Source organism: Amblyomma maculatum, chromosome 1 (genome assembly GCF_055883805.1).
Source record: "Amblyomma maculatum isolate TAMU_Amacu chromosome 1, ASM5588380v1, whole genome shotgun sequence".
In the NCBI taxonomy this organism is placed as follows: Eukaryota; Metazoa; Arthropoda; class Arachnida; order Ixodida; family Ixodidae; genus Amblyomma; species Amblyomma maculatum.
The window spans coordinates 222,213,311-222,237,120 of NC_139344.1; the positions used below are offsets into that span (position 1 = coordinate 222,213,311).

The 23,810-nt window shown below is 42.9% G+C and overlaps 1 protein-coding gene across 1 annotated transcript in view; it reads left to right on the top strand.

Moving 5' to 3' along the window:
- Window positions 1–23,810, top strand: part of Lgr1 (Leucine-rich repeat-containing G protein-coupled receptor 1) — a 72,805-nt gene that overhangs the window by 20,820 nt on the left and 28,175 nt on the right. Inside the window, exons 4-9 of the mRNA XM_084607642.1 lie at window positions 4,260–4,334; window positions 5,519–5,584; window positions 5,741–5,809; window positions 6,406–6,480; window positions 21,199–21,402; window positions 23,613–23,810. The exon at window positions 23,613–23,810 is cut by the window's right edge and continues 2 nt beyond it. Coding sequence (XP_084463768.1) covers window positions 4,260–4,334; window positions 5,519–5,584; window positions 5,741–5,809; window positions 6,406–6,480; window positions 21,199–21,402; window positions 23,613–23,810 — 687 coding nt within the window. The remainder of the gene's footprint in view (window positions 1–4,259; window positions 4,335–5,518; window positions 5,585–5,740; window positions 5,810–6,405; window positions 6,481–21,198; window positions 21,403–23,612) is intronic.

Genomic DNA, 23,810 nt, shown 5'->3' on the forward strand with positions numbered 1-23,810 from the left:
GCCAGTTCCCAAAAGGTGGTCAACCTGGAGACGAAAACTCGGTTCCATTGAGTGAATGCACGACTTATTCAACGCATTTGACAAACAAAGGTTTGCGATATGGCTCTTTTCACTAGTTTTTAATGCGCCGATTGGAACGTCAGAGGCGCTTCGCCTCCTCTGGGTTCATATAGGCCCACCCTTTTACCAAAATCAAGCCTCAGATCAAGGAATCTCATAGAGCCTTGCACAAGAATTTCGTGGTCAACAGCGCAGTTAAAGCAAGCTACGGCCTCCATATTATACCTACCTATTATTACCTGCAGATTCTATTTCTGCCACGCGCGTGCGTTACAACCAGGCACTGCGCATCTGCATTTATAAGATCGTCACGCGAAGGAGGATTCCATTCTCCTAGAAGCTGAAGTGTACACACGTCAGAGAAACGTCGTGGGTATATGGGCCTTCAGGCTGGCTTTTCTGGGGAGGAGGGGGGCGGGGGAGGCGCCAACCGCCTCAGGAAGTGAGGGAAGTTTTGCTCGACAAGCACAAATGCTCCTTGCCTCCAGAGGATTCGACTGGGGCCCGCCTCCGGCGAAGGCGAACAAAGCGGAGGGGTAGATAAGTTAATTGAATTTATCTCCGGTGGCGGGTTCCGGATCAGTGTTTCCTCGCATTTCCACTGCAAGGGCGGGTGGAGCTTTCCGCCAGCCGGCAACGTCGTCATGCCCCATCAGCGGTCTAGTTCTTATTCCTGGCCGCGTTTTTGACAAGTGGAACCTTGGGTTCGTCGGAGAGCTCCATAGCAAATATGTCATCGAAATGACGTATCTGGGCCCATTTTTCGCGAGCAGTTTTAATCTGCAAGGGTTTCGGGCGATTCGACTGCGATTTTTTCAGCAATGCCGAAAACATGCCGGAAACGTTCCCATAGGGCATATTCTATCCGCCTTTCCTATAATTTGATGCTTCTTTTTAGTGTCCCTAAAGATACATTCTCCCTAACAAGCGACTCACCTACACTCAGTGCTGCATTTCGGTCAAAGTGGCACATATCTAGATGCAGCGTTCCCATATCTGTTAGCGGCACGTAAACACTGCACTAGAAAACTGGAAATATTTTCCGTTGCATCGTGATGGCTGCGCTGCCTAAAACGCGCTGCCACAGCTAACACGCCGTTTTAATTATAAGTTTATCTAGGTATTTTATGAGTCACGTGAAGTACGCTATAGCACTGCGATCGTTCGGCCTTCACCTCTCCTTTTGTTAACAACCACGAAATGAGTGGTGGATGTCGATAGTGCTTGAAGAGATAGCTTATATTCGTATAGGCACCATGAGCATGCATGGAGCGCCACTTGAATCGATGCGTCGGTTTCATTGACCTGTTGCTGTGTATGGAAGCATCAGACGTAATGTCCGTTATTCCAGCCAGCAACATTATCTTTGGCCGAGTGCCTGCACCCGCATCCCGAAGTCCTTCGGGCGGTCGCCTTAATAAACATTTATGGCCTGGGCCCACGCCTACAAGGGTATACACGAGCCAATGTTTCTGGGCAAACAAAGATAATAACGTTGCGCAGTGGCTAGGAAGTCGACGGAAACTCAGCAACTAAAAATCTGAGAGAACTTTTCAAAGGGTTAAAAAGGGAATAAAGGAAAACAACAAATACAGCTAGAACAATGTAAAGTGCAGTGCTGTTTCAGTAGGAAATTTCTTTGCAGAAGGGTCTGTCGGCTTTCAGAATTTTCTCTTCTAGAACGGCTGTCTCCTTCGAACCGGAGCGTTCGACTGGGACGACCAGTGCACCCGGGAGCTTACAGACAATTATGCGCGCACCGGCAATGAACCCTTAGCTTCTCAATTTCAAAATCACTTTTGACGCCGCGTTCGCTACATTAATACATTACTATATAATTCAAACTTCCGTTTAAAAGTTGCTTTTCTATTGATATTTGTTATTATTCACCTGTTAAAATTACTTCAATCATCAATAAGCAACAAAAATTACCGTTCGCTTCTGCCACTTTTTCTCTCCGATACTTAAATTAAAGAAAGCTTCAGGCCCAGCGAGCACTGGAGCGCTTCTGATAGCGCTGTAAACGATGCGAAGTTTTTATGCAATATAGCCAACTCGAATACATGGCTAAATCATTTGCTTGGTGAAGCTTCTCATCTCTGACCAGGTTTCTCGCTTTATTTAATTACTCGGTTCAAATTCTCACATTCGAAGTCAGCAGACCACCACTTCAAATAAAAACCTGCTTCATCGTCTTTATTTTTTTTTTTTTTTTTTTTTTTTTTTGCTGTCAGTCCAAAAACTCGCTTGATTTCCGCCATGTTGTCTACAAAATTTGGTTTTGAGCACTCGATAGGTGTTCAACGTTTCTTCACTCTGTATACCTCGTTTTCTGTTCTTATTTTTTTTTTTTCGTGCACCGAAGTTGCTCTTACAGCTCATTTCCTAGTCACGTTTCCATTTGTAGATTTATATGCATACCTTACTAGTTTTTTCTGTTGGAGAATTTTTTTTTTTCTTCTGAACACTTTCACAATCTGGATTCTCGTGTAATTTTGAGCCCGAATCCTGGTGCCTTCCAAATTATGCCACACTCTTTACTGGGCTCTCAACATAACCATGTCACAGAGAGTTATCCGGTAATGTTGCCGCGGCCTGCAGCCGCTCCTTTGAATTTTTGATTTAGAGCTTCATGGACCGATTGAGTTGCTGCCGTATACGATGTGGTGCAAACTTACGCAATAACTAATATTCCGCTCTATTTATCTACAGATTAAAACATTATTTCTCAGTATTACTCATGCACAAGGCCGATGCATATGATGAAGTCCGCAAATTTTGAGAGTTCAAGCATAAAGTCAGGTCATGGAGTAAAGGCAATCTCGCTGAAAACAAGAAACACAAGGGCATGCGCGACATATCCGGATTGGTCGCTCGCGCCTATGTACTGATTTTAGCAGAACGTCTCTGAAGCTTCCACGTTTAAGTGCACTCACTCATTTTGGTGTTTTGTGCATCACTGCCGAGACGCTGTGACTCTTACATAAGCAGCCTGTCCGAGCCGAAAGGCTGTGCGAAGTTCTGTGTGCAGTTCGTTCAAACTGCTGTCTAGCAATGCATGAAGAACATATAAACGTGGCGCTGCCAATACCTTCTTCGTCATTATTATCCCAAATCAGTGCTGGGTCCACAGATGGTATGGACAACGTCACCGGCACATGTCGTTGCTCACAAGCTGCTAATACCTGGCGCCCTTAGAAGTCCCGTCCATTCGGTTGCTCCGTCTCAGAGGCTTTCGCTGCTTATATTTCAGAGACTTAATTTACTCGATGTCTTGGAGTAAGTTGAAAAATATCAAGTTCGCAGGAAGTTGAAAACTAATAATGCACGTTTTGAGAAATTATATTACCTGTCCCAAGGTGAAGTGCCTTAAATTAATCTCAGTGCTGAAAGCGATGTATATAATATATAAAAAAGGACGGTCCAATCATCCTCATTGTTATACGCTAGCAAAATTTCGAGCCTAAATGCCACCCCGCGTGTTTCAAAAACGGTCAGTTCCTCGTAATATTTTTATATTATTGGCTACTACCTTTCACGCTATCTCTATTTTCATAGTAGCTCGCTGTCTACGCACATAAAGAGTACAGTGTGAGTTTCTAAATGAGTTACACATTAGAAAAAACAAGTGAGATAAAACTTTTCTGTGAAAACGTTTCCACAACACAATCCGTTGTTTAGAAGGACTATAACAAGAAGCATGTTCGCGCAAAGAACTCTGAGCATAATGTCGAATTGCGAAGCATATAAGTAGCATTTTCACTGAAATTCGGAGCAAACGGATGCCGACTTTTTATGCGTGCCTGCAACATAAAATGGAACAAGTTTGCAGGGAGGGAGCGGGGGGGTAGCTGCTTGTTTCTTCAGTGAACTTAAACAACTTTTGAATATTATATGTCAAGAGGAAACAAGTTCGAAAACAAAAGTCACACATAAGGTGAATACTCAAAGTTTGATCACTTTCGTAATAGAAGGACATATACGCGTAGAGCAACTACTGGATTACAAATTTTCTGTTATTGCATTTGACACGCCAAATCCGCGGTTATAATTTATTTTAATATGACCGCACAATAAGACCTCCATGAGTTCTAAATTTCACTCACTGATACCTTAGTTTACTGTTGCCAAAACGCAATCAATTACAACGTTCAGGGTACTTATTTCATTATTTCTTGTGCCTGCCTCTTTCGTAACAGGCGCATCACGCATTCGGGACTTCGAGAAGTGCCGTACATGCACGACTTAAACCCGTCTACTTACATCGGAATGCTGTGAGTACACACCGGCCATTTCTTACGGTCAAAGGGCGGCAAAAAGCGCGCGCTGCTCACCACCCATCGCAGTTCCTTCGCATGGCGTCCTCTTCCACGTGGAAAGTTATCCTTCCCAGCGCGATGTTGACTCGGTTAGCCTCGCGAAAGCCGGGTGCCAGGAAGGAAGCCGGAGCAGCATAGGCAGGGCAAAACATGCTTTGTTTGCCAGGAGGGTTGAAGGAGAGAAGGAGTGAAGTAGTGAAAGCAAATGCCCTCCTTCGCCTTGTGTCTCCTGCATTCTGACCTTGCCTGGCGACGTTCTCCCACAGACCGACACGCTCGAGCAGATATCGACCAACACAGAAGCACCAAATGGACACGGCCCAATCCGCAGGCGCCCTTCCGTGCTTCCTTGGGCTCCGAGGTCTTAGCACTTCCCGCTTGCCCTCTGTGAATCGATTCGCATCTTTCATTTGGTCAAACAGGTTCAACAAATCGAAATAGGGGGTAAAAATAGCAGGGAACTATCCACATTACGGAGCTATTGTGCAGCAGGGGATGGGTATTCATGACCAAGGAGGGTTCCGTGGCGTCAGCTAAAGGTTGGCTAACCGCTTTAGGGCCTGAAAACGATCTTCAGTAAGGCGAATGATTCTAACAGGCTGAACCTCGCGAAACATTTGCCTGACCATATGCTAGCCCGCGTTCAGTGCCCCTTGCGATATGATTTGGCAGTGTGCGCGAAAAGAATAACGAGGTGTGAGAGCCCTTTCACCACCAGGCGAGCTCAGGCTTTGGATTACTCCCGGCTTGTGCGAGAAAGGTCGCAGCACTCGCATACGTCCATGTTCTTTCCCTTTCTGCCAGAAACAGTTTCAGTTGCGTTCGAGCATAGCCTTTCTCTCTCTCTCTCTCTCTCTCTCTCTCTCTCTCTCTCTCTCTCTCTCTCTCTCTCTCTCTCTCTCTCTTTTTTTTCACATTTCCTAAGGCAGCGAAAGTAAAATTTGTGCTAGATCAGTAACGGCAATATTTTTTTCCATCGTCAGAAAATTTTAGCTTTTACTTGCAACTTTTCCCTAGTAACTAGAGTTATCACGAGTAGACGATGGTGCCTCTTATACCATGTTCAATATTTTTGTTCAGAATGCGCTATGCTATAAAGAAGGAAAAGAACATATTTTCTTCTTATCGCTTGTTTTCAGAGACTTCGACAGTAATAGAATCGCCGAGCTGGCGGCGAACTCCATAAAGGTCAAGGCAGGAACCTTGTGAGTGCCTTGCGGAGATTATTCTTTTTATATTTCTTCCATGATAATAATCTAAAACAGAGAAAAGGTTAGTATACCGTCATGTGCTCTTTTTTACATTGTGCTCTTATAATTCGTTCTTCGTTCTTTGCCATTTTTTTTTTTTTTTTTTTTCAGGATTCTCAATCACAACACCATTTCGGCGATACGTTCAGCGGCTTTCGACGGCTCGAAAATTGCTGAACTGTAAGTTTCTTCGACTGTAAGTGCTACAGCTGCAAATGAAATACTGGGGCGTGAGCACTTAGCACTTCCAACTTGGGTTACGTGGCGCGACGTTAAGATGCTGAACGACCATTAAAGGCACAGTTTCATTACTTCTAGCTAGTTTAGAAAGCGAACAAGCAACAATATGTGTTTGCCCTCGTTGAAAGAAATTATGGTTCTCTTTCAAACAAGACGTAACGTAAAAATTATTGCCCTTGTTATAACACAAGTCATCGCAACCTTTTCACGGGCTGCGTTCATGGCGCACAAAAGAAAACGTCTTTGCACAGGAAGTCCTACTGAGCAGTGCCTGAAGTTCCAGCGAGCGATTTATATTACATTTCTCAAATCGTTTTAATAATTTGTTGCCGTGTGCTCACTGTTATCCAGCTTATATTCGCGTCAAATCATTTTTCTATTCCTTTGACAGCCACCCGTGTTTATCCATTTGAGGAAAATATTTGCATTCGTTTTAGGTCGCTTCTTTTATTTATTTTTTTTTACATTTCTATTCTTTTTTGAACTCTCCAAATGAACACTGGAGCTGCTATTTTTGATGTCTTAACACTTTTCAGGAGGCTCCGGGGAAATCGGAAGCTCACGGTTGTGGAAGACGACGCCTTCTACGGACTTTCTAATCTCAGCCACCTGTAAGAAAACCAAAAAATTATTTGCATGTTATTTCCGGCTGGCATTTGCACGCCTCTATGCTGCAAGCGAGTGCACATTAGAATTGTTTTTATTTTCTTTCTTTTTTTTTGCATACTGGGTAGGTCAGGATTCGGAATTTGACTTTTACTGCAGTTTCTAGCCGTGAGAAGTGTGTTGATGTATTAGAACATCAGTTTTTATCTACTGCGCATTAGTCATTTTTTCCTCTGTTTGCCAAGACTCAACGCACTCCGTAAGTTCCGCCTCGCTGCATTACACACAATGTGGAGACATAAAATATATATATATATATATATATATATATATATATATATATATATATATATATATATATATATATATATATATATATATATATATATATATATATATTCTAAGGAGGTTTGTCGCATGTCACGACACGACGTATGATGAAACTTCTTACATCCTAAGATTGTTTACTTTGCCATCGAAAATGCCAGCACTATTTGAAACTTTCTATATATGTACAATATATGACAGCTCACTTTGCGGACCCCTCTTCCCAACAAGAAAGGAAAAGGGTGAAATCCGAACACTCCGGATTCTGCTTTTTTATTTATTTTTTCTTCATCTTCTCGTGAAGCTTCTGCATCAGCATCGTTCCCGTCTGTTTGTCAAGAAAATTCCCTCCAACTTTTTGAAGAACGCTGTCAAAAGAGTGCGTCTTAGAAGTTTCTGCAATGAGCAAATATTATAAGTTGCGATGAAGAAAGCTGATTTTGTCAAGCCGTAGGCATTCATAACGATAATTATTTTTTGCCTTTAACTAAGGCGCAAAATATGAGAAGAAAACAAAAAGGCCAGTGACGGAGAAAAAAAGAGCTGCAGACACGTGTTAATTTCAGTCGCCGCGTCCGACTATGAGCGCCAGCCGTTCGCGATGCCAACCGAGAAACGATTTGCTACGTTGATTCATTTTCAAAGTCTAATAATAGTTATGCGTAAGAAGCGCCTAACATTCGCAGAAAGCTGTGGAAAAGCACTGTCTCAAATCGACACACCGGCGCTAAGTCTTACTTAGTTCGTGATGCACCAACAACTCGCGTTAAAGATGAGTTATTACACTCTATATAGTTATTCCGGCTTAATAAACTGAATTTGCCTCTCAAGATTGAGCCGCAGCTCACTGAGAATTCAGGCGATGCGTTCCAGTCTGGTTTTCTGCGAAATGGAAGCTGCCTAAGTCGACTTATCAGTCGAGACGTTGACGCTAATGTAATTCAAGATGCTTGATAGCAGCTTTCAAGAGATTGCTTTGTTTTGTTTTTTGTTTTTTTCAAATAGAGAATTGAGGCCATATGCTGGCAAATATGTATTAACAGCTCGGTGGATTGCCTATTGTTTTCGGCACAAGAAACATTGCACATTGAACTGTTTCCGTGGTGAGCAGCGAAATAGTGTGCTTATTCTAAAAATGGCAATGAGCTCTGCTCGCTGAAGAAAAAAAGAATTCATAGTTGTCCTTTCCGCCTCTCGTTTGACGTCAGCTCCCTGTCAAATATTGCTGCATGTCGCGAAACTACTCTGGAACTTGAATCTAAGCTCCTAGGTTCGGAAAGTACAATCCGAGTAACTCTTTTCCATTTGATTTTTTATTTGCATAGATCAGCATGGCTGCATAGCAAAGTAATTCACTGCTTTCTATATGCAGCATGTCATCTCTGAGTTTGGGAACGAGTATCGAAGTGAGTCTGTTTGACTTCACATGACCAAAGGAAGGTGCTCTTGTGAAAAAAAAAATAAAAAATTCTCTCGCTCTATTTTTTTTTTTTTTTTTTCATGCCTGATATTATTATAATAATCGCACGCTGGCTTATAACTGCTTGCCCGTTTCTAGCAGCGACATTGGATTGCGAGATCAACATTCTTCCATCTAGCCGCGACAGCACCACTCTGATTCGTAAAAATTAAATTAAACAAAATGGAAAGAGTGTGATTAAAACAATTCAATGCCGCTTCCTTATTAAATGTGATTATTCTTTTAGACTCGCTAGAATTGTTCTCGATTTTATAAATTTTCTATTTTGTAGAGGTAATCTGTATTTATCATTTTGTTCAAGTAAACGCGAATCTGATTCATTTTACGCATATTTAGATTTACATCTTGCGTGTATTTAATAATTGACTCAGACAGGGAACTGAAAATAGTCTGAATGGGTATCATGGCGACGTCGTTTCTCATATATAAGGAAATAAGTTTTTCTGCGCATGTCGCCTTCTGCTATTTGGACAGGTAAAAATATATCAAAATGATATCTTTTAATGGGCTTATACATGCGCTGTAGATATACTATTGTTCTCAAAGTTATCAATTTACTGAGCGTCTAAAAACCTAACTTGCATATTTATGGCGTTATTAAAGAAAACCTGACTGATTTAATTAACCTCTCCAACGTAAAAAGAGAAACGTATGCATCATGAATCGAAAGCGCTACTTATGGCATCACGACGAAGTTAATTTAACCTAGTGGACTGGCAAACATTCTATAGAGTGATTCATGAGTAGTCGCGCTCAATATGAAGCTGCTGAACATGCAAGCTGAAACGGGAGCTCGTTGAGGATAGACTTAGGTTGGTTTAGTTTATATAGTAAAGCGACTCAGCCCTATAGAGACGCCTCAAGAGTATTTTTAGGTGGCCCGCCTCGGCAATATCTTCACGAACAGTGAGCACAGAGGTGCGCTCATAAGGCGCCTGCTGCACCGGTGTCAATGAGATTTACTGCCTTCAATAGGAAGCCTCTGTGTAACGAATTTCGAGAAGGCAGTTTTGCTTTGACATTTTTGTCGAGGATTCCCAAAATTAAAAATAATGACATGTATCTGTACATTTGAGTTTTTTTTTTTTCCTGTAGCTAAAGAAAATGGTTATATACTTGAAAAGCGCGATGTCTATTAAGAGTTCCGGAACGTGCCCTTACAAAATGATCTTTGAGTTTATAAACTATTGAGGCATTGTTGACTAAAAGGTTCTGTAATTTAGATTCAACACTCCTTTAAAGTATTCAGCGAATGATTTTTGTAGATAAATTAAAGCGAAGTATTTGTGGAGTATTTACCAAGATTTATTTTTGAAAGCGGCAATATAGTTTATCCCATTTTATTATTATTATTATTATTATTATTATTATTATTATTATTATTATTATTATTATTATTATTATTATTATTATTATTATTATTATTATTATTATTATTATTATTATTATTATTATTATTATTATTATTGTTATTGCTATATTGTTATGATTGTTATTGTTGTTGTTTTTTGTTATTGTTATTGTTGTTGTTCTTGCCGTTGTCGTCGTCGTCATCGTTGGTGTTAAGCATTTTTTGCTTAGTAAGAACTCAACTCCTGCGAAGGCTCGATCTGGAAATCAGCTCAAACTCTCCCTTTCCCATTAAAGAAACATGCGGACGTTGCACTGCATCCTCAGGCCTACATTTTGTGAGCAATTCGTCTGTGCGTTCATGCAAAAGCGGGTACCGTGTGCCCGCAGGCCCCTAGCTCAACCGCCATCACTTATTTCAGCGACACCAGGGACCAATTTGGCGTCCCCAGTGTGAAGTCTTCTCGCCGTAGTATACGATTGACACGACCATGGCAGCAGAAATCTGCGCGCGCCGCTGATGGATTAACCAGAGCCTACCTTTTGGCTGATAATTTTGTTTTCGAGGTTGAAACTTGGCTGAAGCCAGCAAGCTTTTTGAATCCGGCCATGTCCACGATGTGAAGCCACTCTTGAGGAAGGTTAGAGTGAAAACTCAGCCCGGGTCATCGCGCAGACATGCGTCTCTTAAGACTAAAAATCAAGCTAAGGATAAGGGATATTCGTTTGATCGCTTAGGCTATTTTTAGCTGTACATGCGTACCTTGTCAAAGCAAACTGCAGCTGCAAGAGAGGCGTTGCAAAAAAAAAAATAGAAATGCAAGTCTTACTGCCGTGGCAGCTTCTTCTTAAAGTGGATCGAGAATGACGCACAATTGAAAACCAGTCACCCTCAAGCGTGGGGAATAGTGATTCCGTTCCAACAATGAATCATTCGCGCAAACCTCCAAGCTAGGCTCTCGGTAGGCGGCTCGAAAAGGCAAGCTGCCGAAAAGGTATACAATCGTGGACAAAAGTTCGCGGTGTGTAAATCAGGGATAAAATTGCGTTGAATCACTAGATAGTCTGCGAATATATATTTTTCTGTATACTTGAAGTGCGCATGCCCCCTCATGTTTCAGTCAATTTTATTCACCTGCGTTGTGACCGCGCAGTAGACGTTTTTTTTTTTTTCTACTAACTCACATCCTAGAGAAGAGAGGAGTCGCTGGAGAAAGATTTGATGTTGGGAAAGGTTGAGGGTCACCGGAGAAGGGGTAGGCAGCGAACGCGATGGTTAGATGGCATCCTCGAGGCGCTGCAGATGAAGTTATGTGATGTTAGGAATATAGTGAGGACCGGAAAGCGTGGCGTGATATGGTCCATAGGATCACGAAGAGTCGGACACGACTGAACGACTGAACTGAACTGAACACATCCTCCAAATTTTTCTCCGTGACTGGTATAAAAGATACAATCTACACCACGTTGTCTTTGAAGCCGCCAACATGTTTCCTGTTTAACCAAAAAAAAAAAAAAAACGCAGAGAGTGACATAACAGGATTCCAAGGGTGAATTGACCGGCGTCTCGGTTCCTTTGCGCTGGGCCAGGCTTCTGCACTTCAAGGGCAACTAACTTCGTTCTCAAAAGTTCATCCGAGAGTGTCGAATCAGCGAGAGACCTTTTTACTCGCAGAGAAAGTGATTTAGAGATTGGCGCAAATTGCGAATTGTTTGGTTTTTGTAACATTAAACTAACAGAAAACAAAAAGCGAGTATTTCTATCGCAGTAAATTTAATCGCCACAGTGGCGGCGAAGTAGTTGAGTGCAATGTCGTTCCTGCTCCCAATGTCGGGTAGGGAAGCTGTTAATAATGATAGGTCCCAGGAAATATCCTGTAAGTTCTGTTGCAACAGAAAAGAAACAAAACTTTATCGTACTTCTTGCAGTGCTCATCTGTGCACAAAATTACCTCTCCTACATACCGCAATAGACAAGTCAGCAAGTCAGCATACAGCCGCTGCTGGGAGTTCGCGCCGCCTTTTCACTGTGGACATGCGCGTCGCCCCGGTGTTAAATGCGCACGAGACATACGGCTCTATTTTTTATGACATTAGAGAAATTAAGTTATTAATGCGAAAGCATTACTTAGCTATGTTCACAGAGTTATGTCCGCAGGCCGTGTCCGCACACCGCGTCCGCAAACCGCGTCCGCAAACCGCGTCCATAGAGCTAATACACAAACTCTAGAGGGAAAGCTGCCCGTTCAGCCAATGCATTCGAGTGGTGACCGCGTCATTGCCGCCATCATCATACTGTTTGGTGGTTGCCAGATGATTTTTAGTTACTAAATCTGGCACATGAAGATGGTTTGAAGCTGGCAACGTAGATCGCGGGAAGATGGCGGCGTGCATTTAACCGGTAGCTACTGCAGAGTAGGTGCTTTAAACAACGGCAGAATCGTCGCATCTGGAGCATTTCTGATGGTATGTTACGTCGCGTACCTACTGTAACATCACATGGGTGTCCTGCTTCTTCTGAGTTGTTATCGTAAGGCCAGCTATCCCTGCGATTGTTACGCGCTTCGCATGCATTTCGTCTGTCGAGCACACATGCATCTCCTCTGTGCCCGATCGCCTGAAAACACGACAGAAATTTGCTTTGGCGCAAGGCGACGACCATAGTATATTGAAAAAAAAAAAAACAGTGACGGATTCCGAAGTAACGGCCTTCTTGGTCTATCCGGGATGGCCAGTGCTGCAAACAATAAATGTCAAAGGGTGCCCGTGTGTGTTTACTGTTGATTTGTCTTGTGTGCGTATTTTTTACTTTGTTTCCTTTTATAAATGTCAAAGGTTTCTTAGCTCCTGTGGATCTTGTGCATTTTTTTACCTTGCGTTTCGCATAGGATGAAGTCGACGTATCTTTTCTGGCGTGGGACGATGTCGCAATGGTATTAGAGAGTTTTAGTACTGCGTAGTTGGCGCTACGTACGCACAGCCCACGTACTTTGCGGAACGCTACGCCACGGTCGCGTACATGCCACAGAAAGACTTTTAGTAGAGCGGAAGCGTATACGTACGCAGGGGTCTGAAAGCTAACGCGGCAAGCGCAGTGGCCTGTGCAGTGCCATCTCGCAGCCATTGAAAAACTGAATTTTCCAGTGCAGGAACTCCTGCTTCTTTGTTTTTCCGACAGGCGAGAGATGGAACCCATGCTGCATATGTGCTGATTTGGTTCGTCGTTGTTGCAGAGGATGAGGATATAATTACTAACATTAACATAATCAGAGCACTACCCCCAGCAAACGTAGTAGAAAACGAAAATTGACAATACAACCCTGTGCAAATTTTAAATCCGAAGAAGCAACCCGTTTTTCCGAAAGAAACAATGTTATGCCAAAGCAGTTTTCCGAGTTAACAGTGCGCCTATGATGTCATCATCCAATGCAAAGTAACTATGCACCTCGGAGAATACAGTGCAAAACTATACGAAGTCAAATTAGAGAGGCGGAGTATATTTAAAATTCCACGAAGTGTATACCGTAAAAGACGACACCATGGCCCATAGGCAGAGAAAACTTACCAAAATAATTTTCCGGTTTGGCCAGCCCCAGTGAACACGGCATATGGTTAAAAGGTAGCGAATGTTTTGAAGAAAAAGTATCACAAAATGTGCTACGGCTTTTTGGGAGCCAAACAATATTTAAAGCGCCTCGATGAATACGCGTCGTAAAAACCTACATACGCCTGAAGTTTAGCTGTCTGCTCTTCCGAAAGTTTCAACGTTCCCTCTTAAAGGCGGCTGCTCAAAAGATACAAGCTTTTAAGCTAAAAGCAGTCATCGCTCGGCACGAAAAACGAACCGTGCACTACAGCAGACGACCAACAGTCCGTCTGCTCACACGAATGTCATTCGCGGTCGCCGGCGTCGTCTGCGATCGAATAGAGCGTCGGCTGCGCCGCCGTCTGCTACAATGGACCGTTCCCTTCCGAAGTTTAAAAATGCCTTTTGTATGTAGTTTTGTCTACGGGCTGATTACTTTGAATGGAAGGTATTAAGAAAATTTAGTACATACGGCAGCTGTATACGAGAAGCTTCCGCGATTGGGAGAAGCACCCAGCGCATAGCGAGCGTGTGTGCGGTATGTACGGCTTCACAACACATATTTTAGCGGCGTTTATAAAGAGATTACCCGCAGAATGACTCAGCATACTTTGTCACACATTTATTCAAAGCACTCGCCAACATTTAATGATAAGCAGCCTCCATTCGTACTGTACTCAACAAGAAAGATAGTGCGGTAAGTTGTGTTTACATGTTTTCTAAGGGTCCTTACCAGCTCATACCCCTATAAGTCACGCAGCGTTATATAGATACTCCGCCTTTTAAATGGCATTTCATAATTTCACAGTCTATTCTAGGATGCTTGTAGTTGCTCTATACCAAAAACAAAATCACAGGTGCGCCGTGAAGACATAAAATGGCTTTGAAATCTTTCGCTTCCACATATTCTCATAGGTGGTAAGCCTATACATTTCACCCCCAGTCTGCGGCGGGGTCGCGAGCGCTCCCTTTGTTTGTGAATACGGCGTTTGTCTATAGGTGTAAATCCCACGGGAAACTTGGTACTTACTGCTTCAAGTTTCAGAGATCCTGGCGAAGAAATACACCAGCTAGAAGTTCAAGCGTTCGCGCAGCGCATTCATAGAAAACAATTTGTGCATCGCATAAGGCAATCCGCGTCCTCTACTGCGGAGCAACAAATGAATTAGAAGTTTTTACTGCTTGCGAAATGTCAAATCGCCTGCAATGAAAAGAAAAGAAACGAACACGCGCTGCGTGTTTGCTGCTTATCATGCGCGGCCATATAGCCGAACGTGTCTGTCGAGCTTTCTCATACGCGAGAGCAACACGCAGACGGTTCAGCGAACGCACGCAAAGGTAGGGATTTCTGCGTACGCGAGCAACGTATACGCAGTACGCAAGAATCGTGATGCGTATGACGCATGCGCAGTAAGCAGCACGCAGGCCGCCTACGTACGCAAGGGTTCTGCGTATGCTTACGTACGCAGTACTAAAACTCTCTATTATCTCTCCACGGCATCATCTCGAGCCATTGTAACAGCTGTTTGTTCTCCAGTACCTATACGGAGTAGCAGTTATGAGAAACCAGAAATGCACTAAATAATATCGTCTTTACTTACCGCATGTATTAGCAATGCAAAACATTCCACCAAAACAAATTTAGATGCCGCTGAAAACGCTCGATCATTCACCTTTAAAATTAGCATAATGTCTCCCCTAGCAGGCTGGGAAATGGCGATAAGGAAGCTAAATATACTTAAAAATAAACAGGATCACAATGGTTTTTATGCATCTCATGGCAAGACATGTACACAGCGGTAAGGCATGTCACTGAAGGCTTTTTATTCGAGTTGCAGCCTGATGTTAGGGGCTGAGCATTTTGCTCATCTCATGCAAGCTGGAGCGGCGCTCGAAAACTGAAATTTGAAACCGAAACTCAAAGAGCATCTGCTTCGTCAGCTACATCTGCTCGCAAATATGATTTCCAATCGTTCTACATCATCCCTTTACGACCAAGAAGGTGCCTAAAAGATCATATAATATGCTTGAAGCTTAAAAACAACATATAAAAATTTCCTACAGTTGTGTAATCTGCAGCGGTTTTTAAAACTTCAGTTCAAACTTTTATTCATTTTTGACGCAGTGCGCAGAAATTGTACTAGCCACAATGATGAGTTTGATGATGGCGGCAAACCAGTGGGAAGCGCGTTTCCCTGCTCAGCTTTCCCTCTAGAGCTTGTGTATTAACTCTATGGCCGCGTCCGCAGGCAGACCGCGTCAGCAAAATCGTGTCCGCAGCATTTGTGGGCAATTGAGAAGTGGTAGAGGTTAATGTGTGGTATCAATCGATAGAGGGTGACGTAATGTTGTTGCCGAAGAAATAATTAGGCCAATAAGTTCATTAGGTAATTAATTACAGCAAAAAATGTAAACGTTGTCCGCAGCAGTTGTGAAAATTGAGAAGTGGTAGAGATCAATGAGAGGTGTCAATCGATAGAAGGTGACGTAATGTGTCCGAAAATATAATTAGGCCAATGTTCATTAGGTAATTAATTAGAGGCATAAAATGTAAAAGTAAAGGCGAAAATGGTCTTATTAGCCAACAGCTTGGCGCCACATTTGAATGTATCAAATACTAAAATAGTTAAGTCAGTCAATTAGGGTGACATCAAGATGTATCAATACTAAATAGGTAATTAAATCAATCAATTAAGGTGACGTCAAGGATGTGACATCATGAAACTGGAAGTGGAGCAGAAAAAGGGCGTAGGAAGGGATTGGCGCGCAATTTGAAAGTACCAAAGACTAAAACGGATATACAAGAAGTGAATTAGTGTGACGTAGAGAATGTGACGTCACGCAACCGGAAGTAGAGCCGAAAAAAGGGCATAGGAAGGAATTGGCGCGAAATTTAAAAGTACCAAAGACTAAAATAGGTAAACAAGAAGTGAATTAGGCAACTAGAAGCAACCAGAAGCAACCAACACCAGCATCCGTGTTTTCGCATTACTCCAATGCAGATTCTGCAGTGCACTTTAATTTTTTAACTAACAAAACTTCAAATGGTGAACCTTATTAACTGTGTTGTAAATAGCTAATAAATCGCTGCAATAATAACCTAGATAGCTTGGCTGCTTTGTGATTTATCGCCTGCACTCACTAGGACATCATTGTTGGAGGAGTATACTATAATGACCAAGCTGAGGTAAACGAGCGTCAATGGATTTTCAGTGATTGCGTATTTTACAACCTCGCGTGCAAGCTGATACGGTAATATTACTGTTCTGTGCGTATACACAGTACACATTTACAAACAGGCTGAGTATTTTCATCACAACGTTGAGGCGAACTGTGAGTGAAGCAGATGTGGCCTGCGAATTGCACAATGACCCTTCCGGCATAACAAGAACCCCTAAATATCATTTTAGTAGCATTGTTTGGCTCATGCGCGTCGTGTAAGGAATGTGTGTACCGAATATGTCCTCAGTGGCTATGTGGCTTATGCCAAGTGTTAAGTCGTTGGAAAGGTTGTGTCGTGCGTTTTTGCATGAAACTAATTGCAGGCATTAATTATATACCTTAATAATTCAATTGTGATTAAAAATTGAATTCACAATAGAGAATGAAGTCATATATCACTGGATAGCTTATGTTAAGTAAAATTGCACTGGACTAATTGTGTATCAATTAATTACCGTTAATTAGTTCATTCTTAAAGAAGATGATCCTTACTCTAGAGCATCAAGTCATATATCGTTAAATAGGTTATATCTGGTGCAATCGCACTACACTAATTGCAGGTATTTATCGTAAACTCTTAATTAGGGAATTGTAATTAACAATCGAACCTAGGCTGCAACGTTCCTCGGGTAGAACTCAAAATCAAACACCAAACCACGCAAAAACCAGTAAATCCAATCGTTAACCGAAATAACGTTCGTCTAACTCAGTTAAAGAAAGACACGCAACAGAAGCGAATCATTCCCAGCACGTAAGAAGACCTAAGTGCCCTCGGTAATTTTTTGTTTGTTTGTTTTGATTGTTTTGCTTTTGCGCGCAGGGGCAGTCTTCGGGGATCTCGACGAGATACTCATGGTAAACAACAAAACCTAACCGAACAAGTATCAACTGCGGTTCAGCGATAAAGCATGCGCCAATCTTCAGAAAATTTCAAGGCGGCCTCAGTGTTTTTACAGTGGCATTGCAACAAAGACAATTAATCAATCTTTGCCAGCGCTACCTAAATGATATTTCAGCCGTTCTTTTTGTAAGAGTGACGCAGACGATACACACTAGAAAAAGTCTTACGCGCGTTCAAAATTAAGACCCAACACAGTTTGAAAGGTCAATTTTGTCCATTTTTTTTTAAACCTCGTAAGGCATAATTTACAAAAATCTCATTTCTGAATTTTCTATATCTGGAAAATTGAAACTATCGCATGCATTTTTCTGAAGATATTGAAAAACAAAACGACATGCCCCAATCAAGTTTTCGAGTGCAAAAGTAATTGGGTGTTGCCGCACTTCTCTGTGTCATGTGACGTTCTTGATGCAAATTAGTTCAACGGTTGGCGCCATTCAGCATTTATTCACCAGTCACGCTGAAGTCGTATGATACGGAATTCTTCAGTCCTAACCAGCGTTAGGCATTATTAGGCCAACATAACATATCGCTTCTATTTTTTTTGCTATTTCATTCCGTCCTTCGTCGCTGAATGAGCACTGCCCCGCAAAGCTATCTCCGGGATCAGTAATTGGGATCACCGAATGATAATTGTATACTGTAAAACTATTGCCGTTTATTGTTATATCCTCCCTGGCATCTGCTGGCGATCAAGAGACGTTACTCTTTCACTGACGGGGACAGAAACCTAAATCCTGTGCCAGTACAAAATCATTCCAGCATTCTGCGGAACGCTTTCAATAAAGTTGATTCCATTCATTCATCGAAAGGAAGTCCCAAAGTTATAACACCTTCGTCTGACACTGCGCTTCGGCTGGCGTTTACGGTAATGGATAGCGATAAGAAGTGCAAAAGAAGTGTTCTTTTTCGTTCCCTATTGTTTCTTAAAACCAATCACAGCGCATTGTATTCAGCCGTCAGTACTTTTTGTCTGAAATGAGGGAAGGAGAAGAAAAAAAAAAAAAAAAAAAGGTCCGTTATTTTTGTTGCCAAAAACGCAACTTTCCCACAATGCGTTATCATAGCCAAGTGAGACTCCAACAAGCCTTAGTCCTCGTTCTACGGCAGATGCGCTGCCGTCCTCGCGGGCTGGAATTGTGTATGTCGGCTCGCGCAACTTTTATCGAAGTGCACAAATACTGACTGTTTCGGCAGTCCTCTTTCGACAGATAATCATTGTTTCGTGTTGTCGAGACAGAATCGTGAATTCGTTGCGGGGAAAATACTCAGCAGTGCTTCACCTGTTAAGCTGTAACCTATCAACCAACTGGCCAACTTTAGGCACATGCGTCTCTCCACATCGCTACACTGCTACTATATATATAGCATCAGCATTAGATGCACGGTTTCAAACCTTTGATTTACACGATAACTAAAGAAAAACAGTGGATGTGGGAACGGTAGTCATGAAATGAAGAAATAATGTAGGCTAAGTGTCCTTACTGAATGAATCTTGATGGCCCTTTAGTAAAATTTAGACTTCAGTGCTAACACTGTACGACCAAGTCACGCCTGAATTTGTGCATTTATTTGGTTTTACTGCGTGAAAGACTACCACATCAATTCGCCAATGCGCCTGTTGAGTCTATTAACCGAAATTTAATAAATGCAGGACCCCACGAAAAAGAAAGGTACACAAGTCATCGCTGGAGTAACTATTGAGGCGTGTAACATTACCAAATTGGGTCATTTATTCGTACACATGACACCCATTATATCGGAGAGGAAACTTGCAACAAGCTGATACCGTTGTCTTGTTTTCTTTTGTTCGCGCATTTTTACTCCCATTCGTTGGGCATACTGTTATGTATACATATGCCAGGAAGAAGAAGAAATGGACATTGGCAGGACCTGTAGTGCGAAGAGAGGATAACCGATGGTCGCTTATAGGGTATAGAATGGATTCCAGTGGGAAGGAAAGCGTAGCAGGGGGCATCGGATAGTTAGGTGGGCGGATGAGGTTAAGAAGTTCGCAGGGGTCAAGTGGATGCAACTAGCACAGGACCGGGTTAATTGGAGGAATATGGGAGAGGTCATTGCCCTGCAGTGCGTATAGTCAGGCTGCTGCTGCTGCTGCTGATGATGATGATGGTGGTGGGAGTTTAAAATTATTCTAGGAAGTTCTTTTTTATTTGGACGGCGTGGAACACACATTGATGCTGTCAAAGCAGACAGACGTCGTTTGCATGATGCACTGCAGTTGAAATGTCATCATGTAACTAAAGGCACCTAATCAGTGTTTTAATTATTTCGCTTCAACACGCAACATTAAAACGCAGAAGTAAATGTCGTCAAAGCAGAAGGTGAACGTAGCTGTTAAAATAAACGAGCACTGTTATTTGAGGCATATAATTTGAAAAAGTAACTTCTCAAAGCTTGTTAGGTTCGCTTTTTCGTATACGTTGCTCCAAAGCGACTGCCCTGCGGTAGGGCATAGGTCTCACCTTTGGGAGGGGCTGTTTTCGATCCCCGCTGCTGCCGGCTATCCATCTGGCTTTCTAATGGACACAGTTTAGCTCCGTCCAGGGTTTTCATAGGTACGAAATGCCCGGAAAGGGGTCTTTGGCGTACTGCACTTCTCACTCGACGGGAGATCTGTCCTCTCAGTGCCGAAATCCTCCTTGAGCGGCGAAGCCCATTTTAGCCGTCTTTCTGTCGTTGCCTTCCTTGGTGGCTTGGTTTGACGTAATGGTAGAAACAGCGCTGACACAGGACGAAGCAAGGGTACCAAAAGTGTCACTATGTCACTCCGTTGGCGTACCATCTTCAATGGCCGGTTCTCCTTCCAGGGCTTGATAAAGTGGCCTTGAGGCTACATTGATGAATTGGCTTCACTCGAGCGCATACTGCCATAAATTCTTATATAGCCCGCGTATATTTTATTGGCGTCAAAGATGCTGAAGTTGCTCCAGCGATGACACGATGTGCAGCTGTATCATTTTATGAATAGCCTTTCGCAAACGTCAGCAGCGATTGAAGGATATATGATTCATGTTTGACATCTGGACCCATTTTGCCGAATTAAAGATCTTTAAACACTAGCTTAATTTCGATATTGACGGGGTCTACTTTTGCAATACAGACATTTGCCCTAAGTTGAAATAAAAGATATTATTAGTCAACCTCATTTTTTTATTTTTATTTTATTTTATTTTATTTGCCTTTTATCACATAAATAATATCCACCTTGCCATGTTACCCAGTTGCACGGGCCGCTCCGTCAACTCTCTCATTGCTGTCAAAAATTTAAAAAAAAAAATTGCATCGAATAATTGCAAGCCGCCGCCACATGTAAGTTCCGAAGTTAAACGTTGTTGAAAATGCAGCTATGTGTTTTCCATTAAGAACTACATATTTTTGTTTGCGCTGCTTTGTACAGCGAAGGAAAAAAAAAACAGAATTTATGTCTCAGTGGAAATAGCAGTAGCGATGATAGACAACGCTGCATGTTAACAACACAGGGCCGAAGAACTAAACGAAGTGATAGTGAAGCCAAGTGAACGGTCATGCCGCGTCACTTACAACTTTTGCTAGAAATGCGCAATGTCAGTCACAAGAGCTAGCCGACATAAAAGAAAATGTTTAAGTTTTCCTGAAAGCCTAACGCTATATTGCTCGATAGCGGAAAGGATATCGCCAATAAATGTTACCCGCATGCCTGAGGGGGCATGTACTGTTTTGTCGAAATACCGAGGGGTACACGCACCAGATTCCCGGGTGGCAAAGCGAAGCACCGGCAAGAGTGAGCCGCAATGCGCCCAGCTCGTCAGCCAGAACGTCTTTCTCTCTTTTTTTCCTACCCCTAATCCTTGCAGAGACCTTTCTGAAACCGGCCTGACTAAGCTTCCCACGCGTGGACTGGAGTCACTGGAAGTGCTCGAGCTCCGCGATGCTCCAGAGCTCCACGAGTTCCCTTCCGTCTACCACTTCCGATTCATAAGAGTGGCTCACCTTACTTACCCCTACCACTGCTGCGCCTTCCAGTTCCCGGAGACCCACAACCCGGAAGAGCACAGCAAGCGAGTACTATCCCTCTATAGAGCCCAAGTGTCGGAATACTTTTTGTGTGGCGTTTTCGCGAAGCATTTACGACGCCCTCAAGAAACAGCAAACTTCTGACACGTGCGCTGACATCACCCTTTTTAGCGATCCTTCCCTTTTCCTGCTTGCTTCCCCCTGCCTTATTTCCCTCGTCACCGTGGCAAAGTTATGTTAAGGCGATCACACGGTGCAACATAGTTACTACGCATTTCCTTCCTCGCAATAACCTATCTCCCATCATGCACAGACTATGTGTGATATTTTCGGGCGCTATAGATAGTGCACGATGCAGCACAGCATGTAATGCAGCAAAGCGTGCAGGTTCTAAAGCTCTGCCTTTTAATATGACGCTCTAGGGGAGAAATTGAGCTTCATGTGTACATTTTGCGGAAGTCATCTTAATGTTATACGTGTAGCCTGCATACAATGCAAAATTGTAGGAGCCATAGCTCATTGATATGTTTCTCCACGCCTTTAAAATTTTCTGCACAAGTTACAACCCGCGAACCAGCATCATTTGTAGCACAACTCAGGAATGTGCTGACGTGTACGAGCAACCATATGGAGGCACGCATAGGTTTCGTAGTATGGTGTAGTAGTAGAGCGGCTGAAGGGCAGCACATGCACTGCTGTATAGCTGTTTGTACTTGCATTACTAGTTGGCGACGTGCAATCACGGAGAACAAATACCTCGTTAGGCAGCCCTGCTCTTCTCTGCACAAAACAGCTGAGCTTTTTGTTCATGTTCCTTCATTAAAGCTATCTAGAGCAGTAAATCATAGAACAGTACACACGATTGGAGTAAACTCCCAAAATTTACTACCGCCAGAACTGAAGTTTCCTAACGAAGCTCCTATCATAAAACCTATATATTTAAACCTAGTCAAGTTAATGCTTATACGGTAATCGATTGGGAGTAGCAATATATAAAAAATATATAAAAGCTTACAAAGAAGAAAAAGTTATTTATTTACTTATTTATTTCTATATGGCAGGCTTCCCATTAAGAACAGTTTGTTTTTGTCGTATGGTAGCTTTATTATTTTAAAAATATTAATATTTCTGAAGGACGTAGAGTTTCGTCAACAAGTTGAAGTGCTAGCTCATCTTCGAGCCCCATACTTTATAGTTAGCGCAAGTTTTAAAAGGTTAATTTTTCAGTTGGGGCGGTCTTCTGGTTACTTTCTACGTGCTCTCTGGTTACTCTCTGGTTACGTGCTCTCTTGGACCAGAAGAACCGAAAACTGTAATCCTAATACTAAAGATGCAGAAACGCTGTCAATCACTTGTTGAAGGAAGCATACTTCCAGTTTTTCCTCGTACGCCCGCTTCCCCCCCCCCCCCCCTCCCGCACTGAGAAAGTATCAGACAAAAAAAAAAAACGCTGCCATCTGGTTTCAACCTTTAATACTTGGCGCCCTATATAATCATATCCGTAGCTTTTCTTTTTCTTTCTATTTTCGTCACCAGCATATTCATAGTCCCCTGTCCTGTTATAAACAACGCCTTCTCCACATCTTTTTCCATTTCTCTCTCTCTCTCTCTCTCTCTCTCTCTCTCTCTGTGTGTGTGTGTGTGTGTGTGTGTGTGTGTGTGTGTGTGTGTGTGTGTGTGTGTGTGTGCGTGTGCGTGTGCGTGTGCGTGTGCGTGTGCGTGTGCGTGTGCGTGTGCGCGTGCGCGTGCGTGTGTGTGTGTGTGTGTGTGTGTGTGTGTGTGTGTGTGTGTGTGTGTGTGTGTGTGTGTGTGTGTGTGTGTGTGTGTGTGTGTGTGTGTGTGCGTGTGTGTGTGTGTGTGTGTGTGTGTGTGTGTGTGTGTGTGTGTGTGTGTGTGTGTGTGTGTGTGTGTGTGTGTGTGTGTGTGTGTGTGTGTGTGTGTGTGTGTGTGTGTGTGTGTGTGTGTGTGTGTGTGTGTGTGTGTGTGTGTGTGTGTGTGTGTGTGTGTGTGTGTGTGTAATCCTACCTAAAACGTCTCCTACCTAGTTACCCTTCAAGGTCAGCCAACCCTTTACCCATGTGCTATCGCCCTAGTGTTTTAAGCATTATGTTGGGTGTGTAAACAAACCCATCCATCGTGGTTCTAGACTCAAAATCTCGCTCGGTATAGCTGTATGTTTTTTTCTTTTTTTTTTTTTTTTACTCACCCAGCTATTCAGCGGGGCAGCTTGTGACTCTTGATGATGGGTGTTTAGGTTCCAGGAGCACTGTGACTCGGAGGACAAAGCCTCGATGAGTCGGCGCCAGAACAGGCCTCCTGCAATCGGCGAAGAACACGACTTTCAGCTGCTCGAGCGCTTCTTTGTGGTTCAACTAAACAGCGGGCAGACAACCACGACGCCGCCGACAAGGAGGTTCGTTCGGCACGTGTTCAGCGAGTTCGGCACAATTCA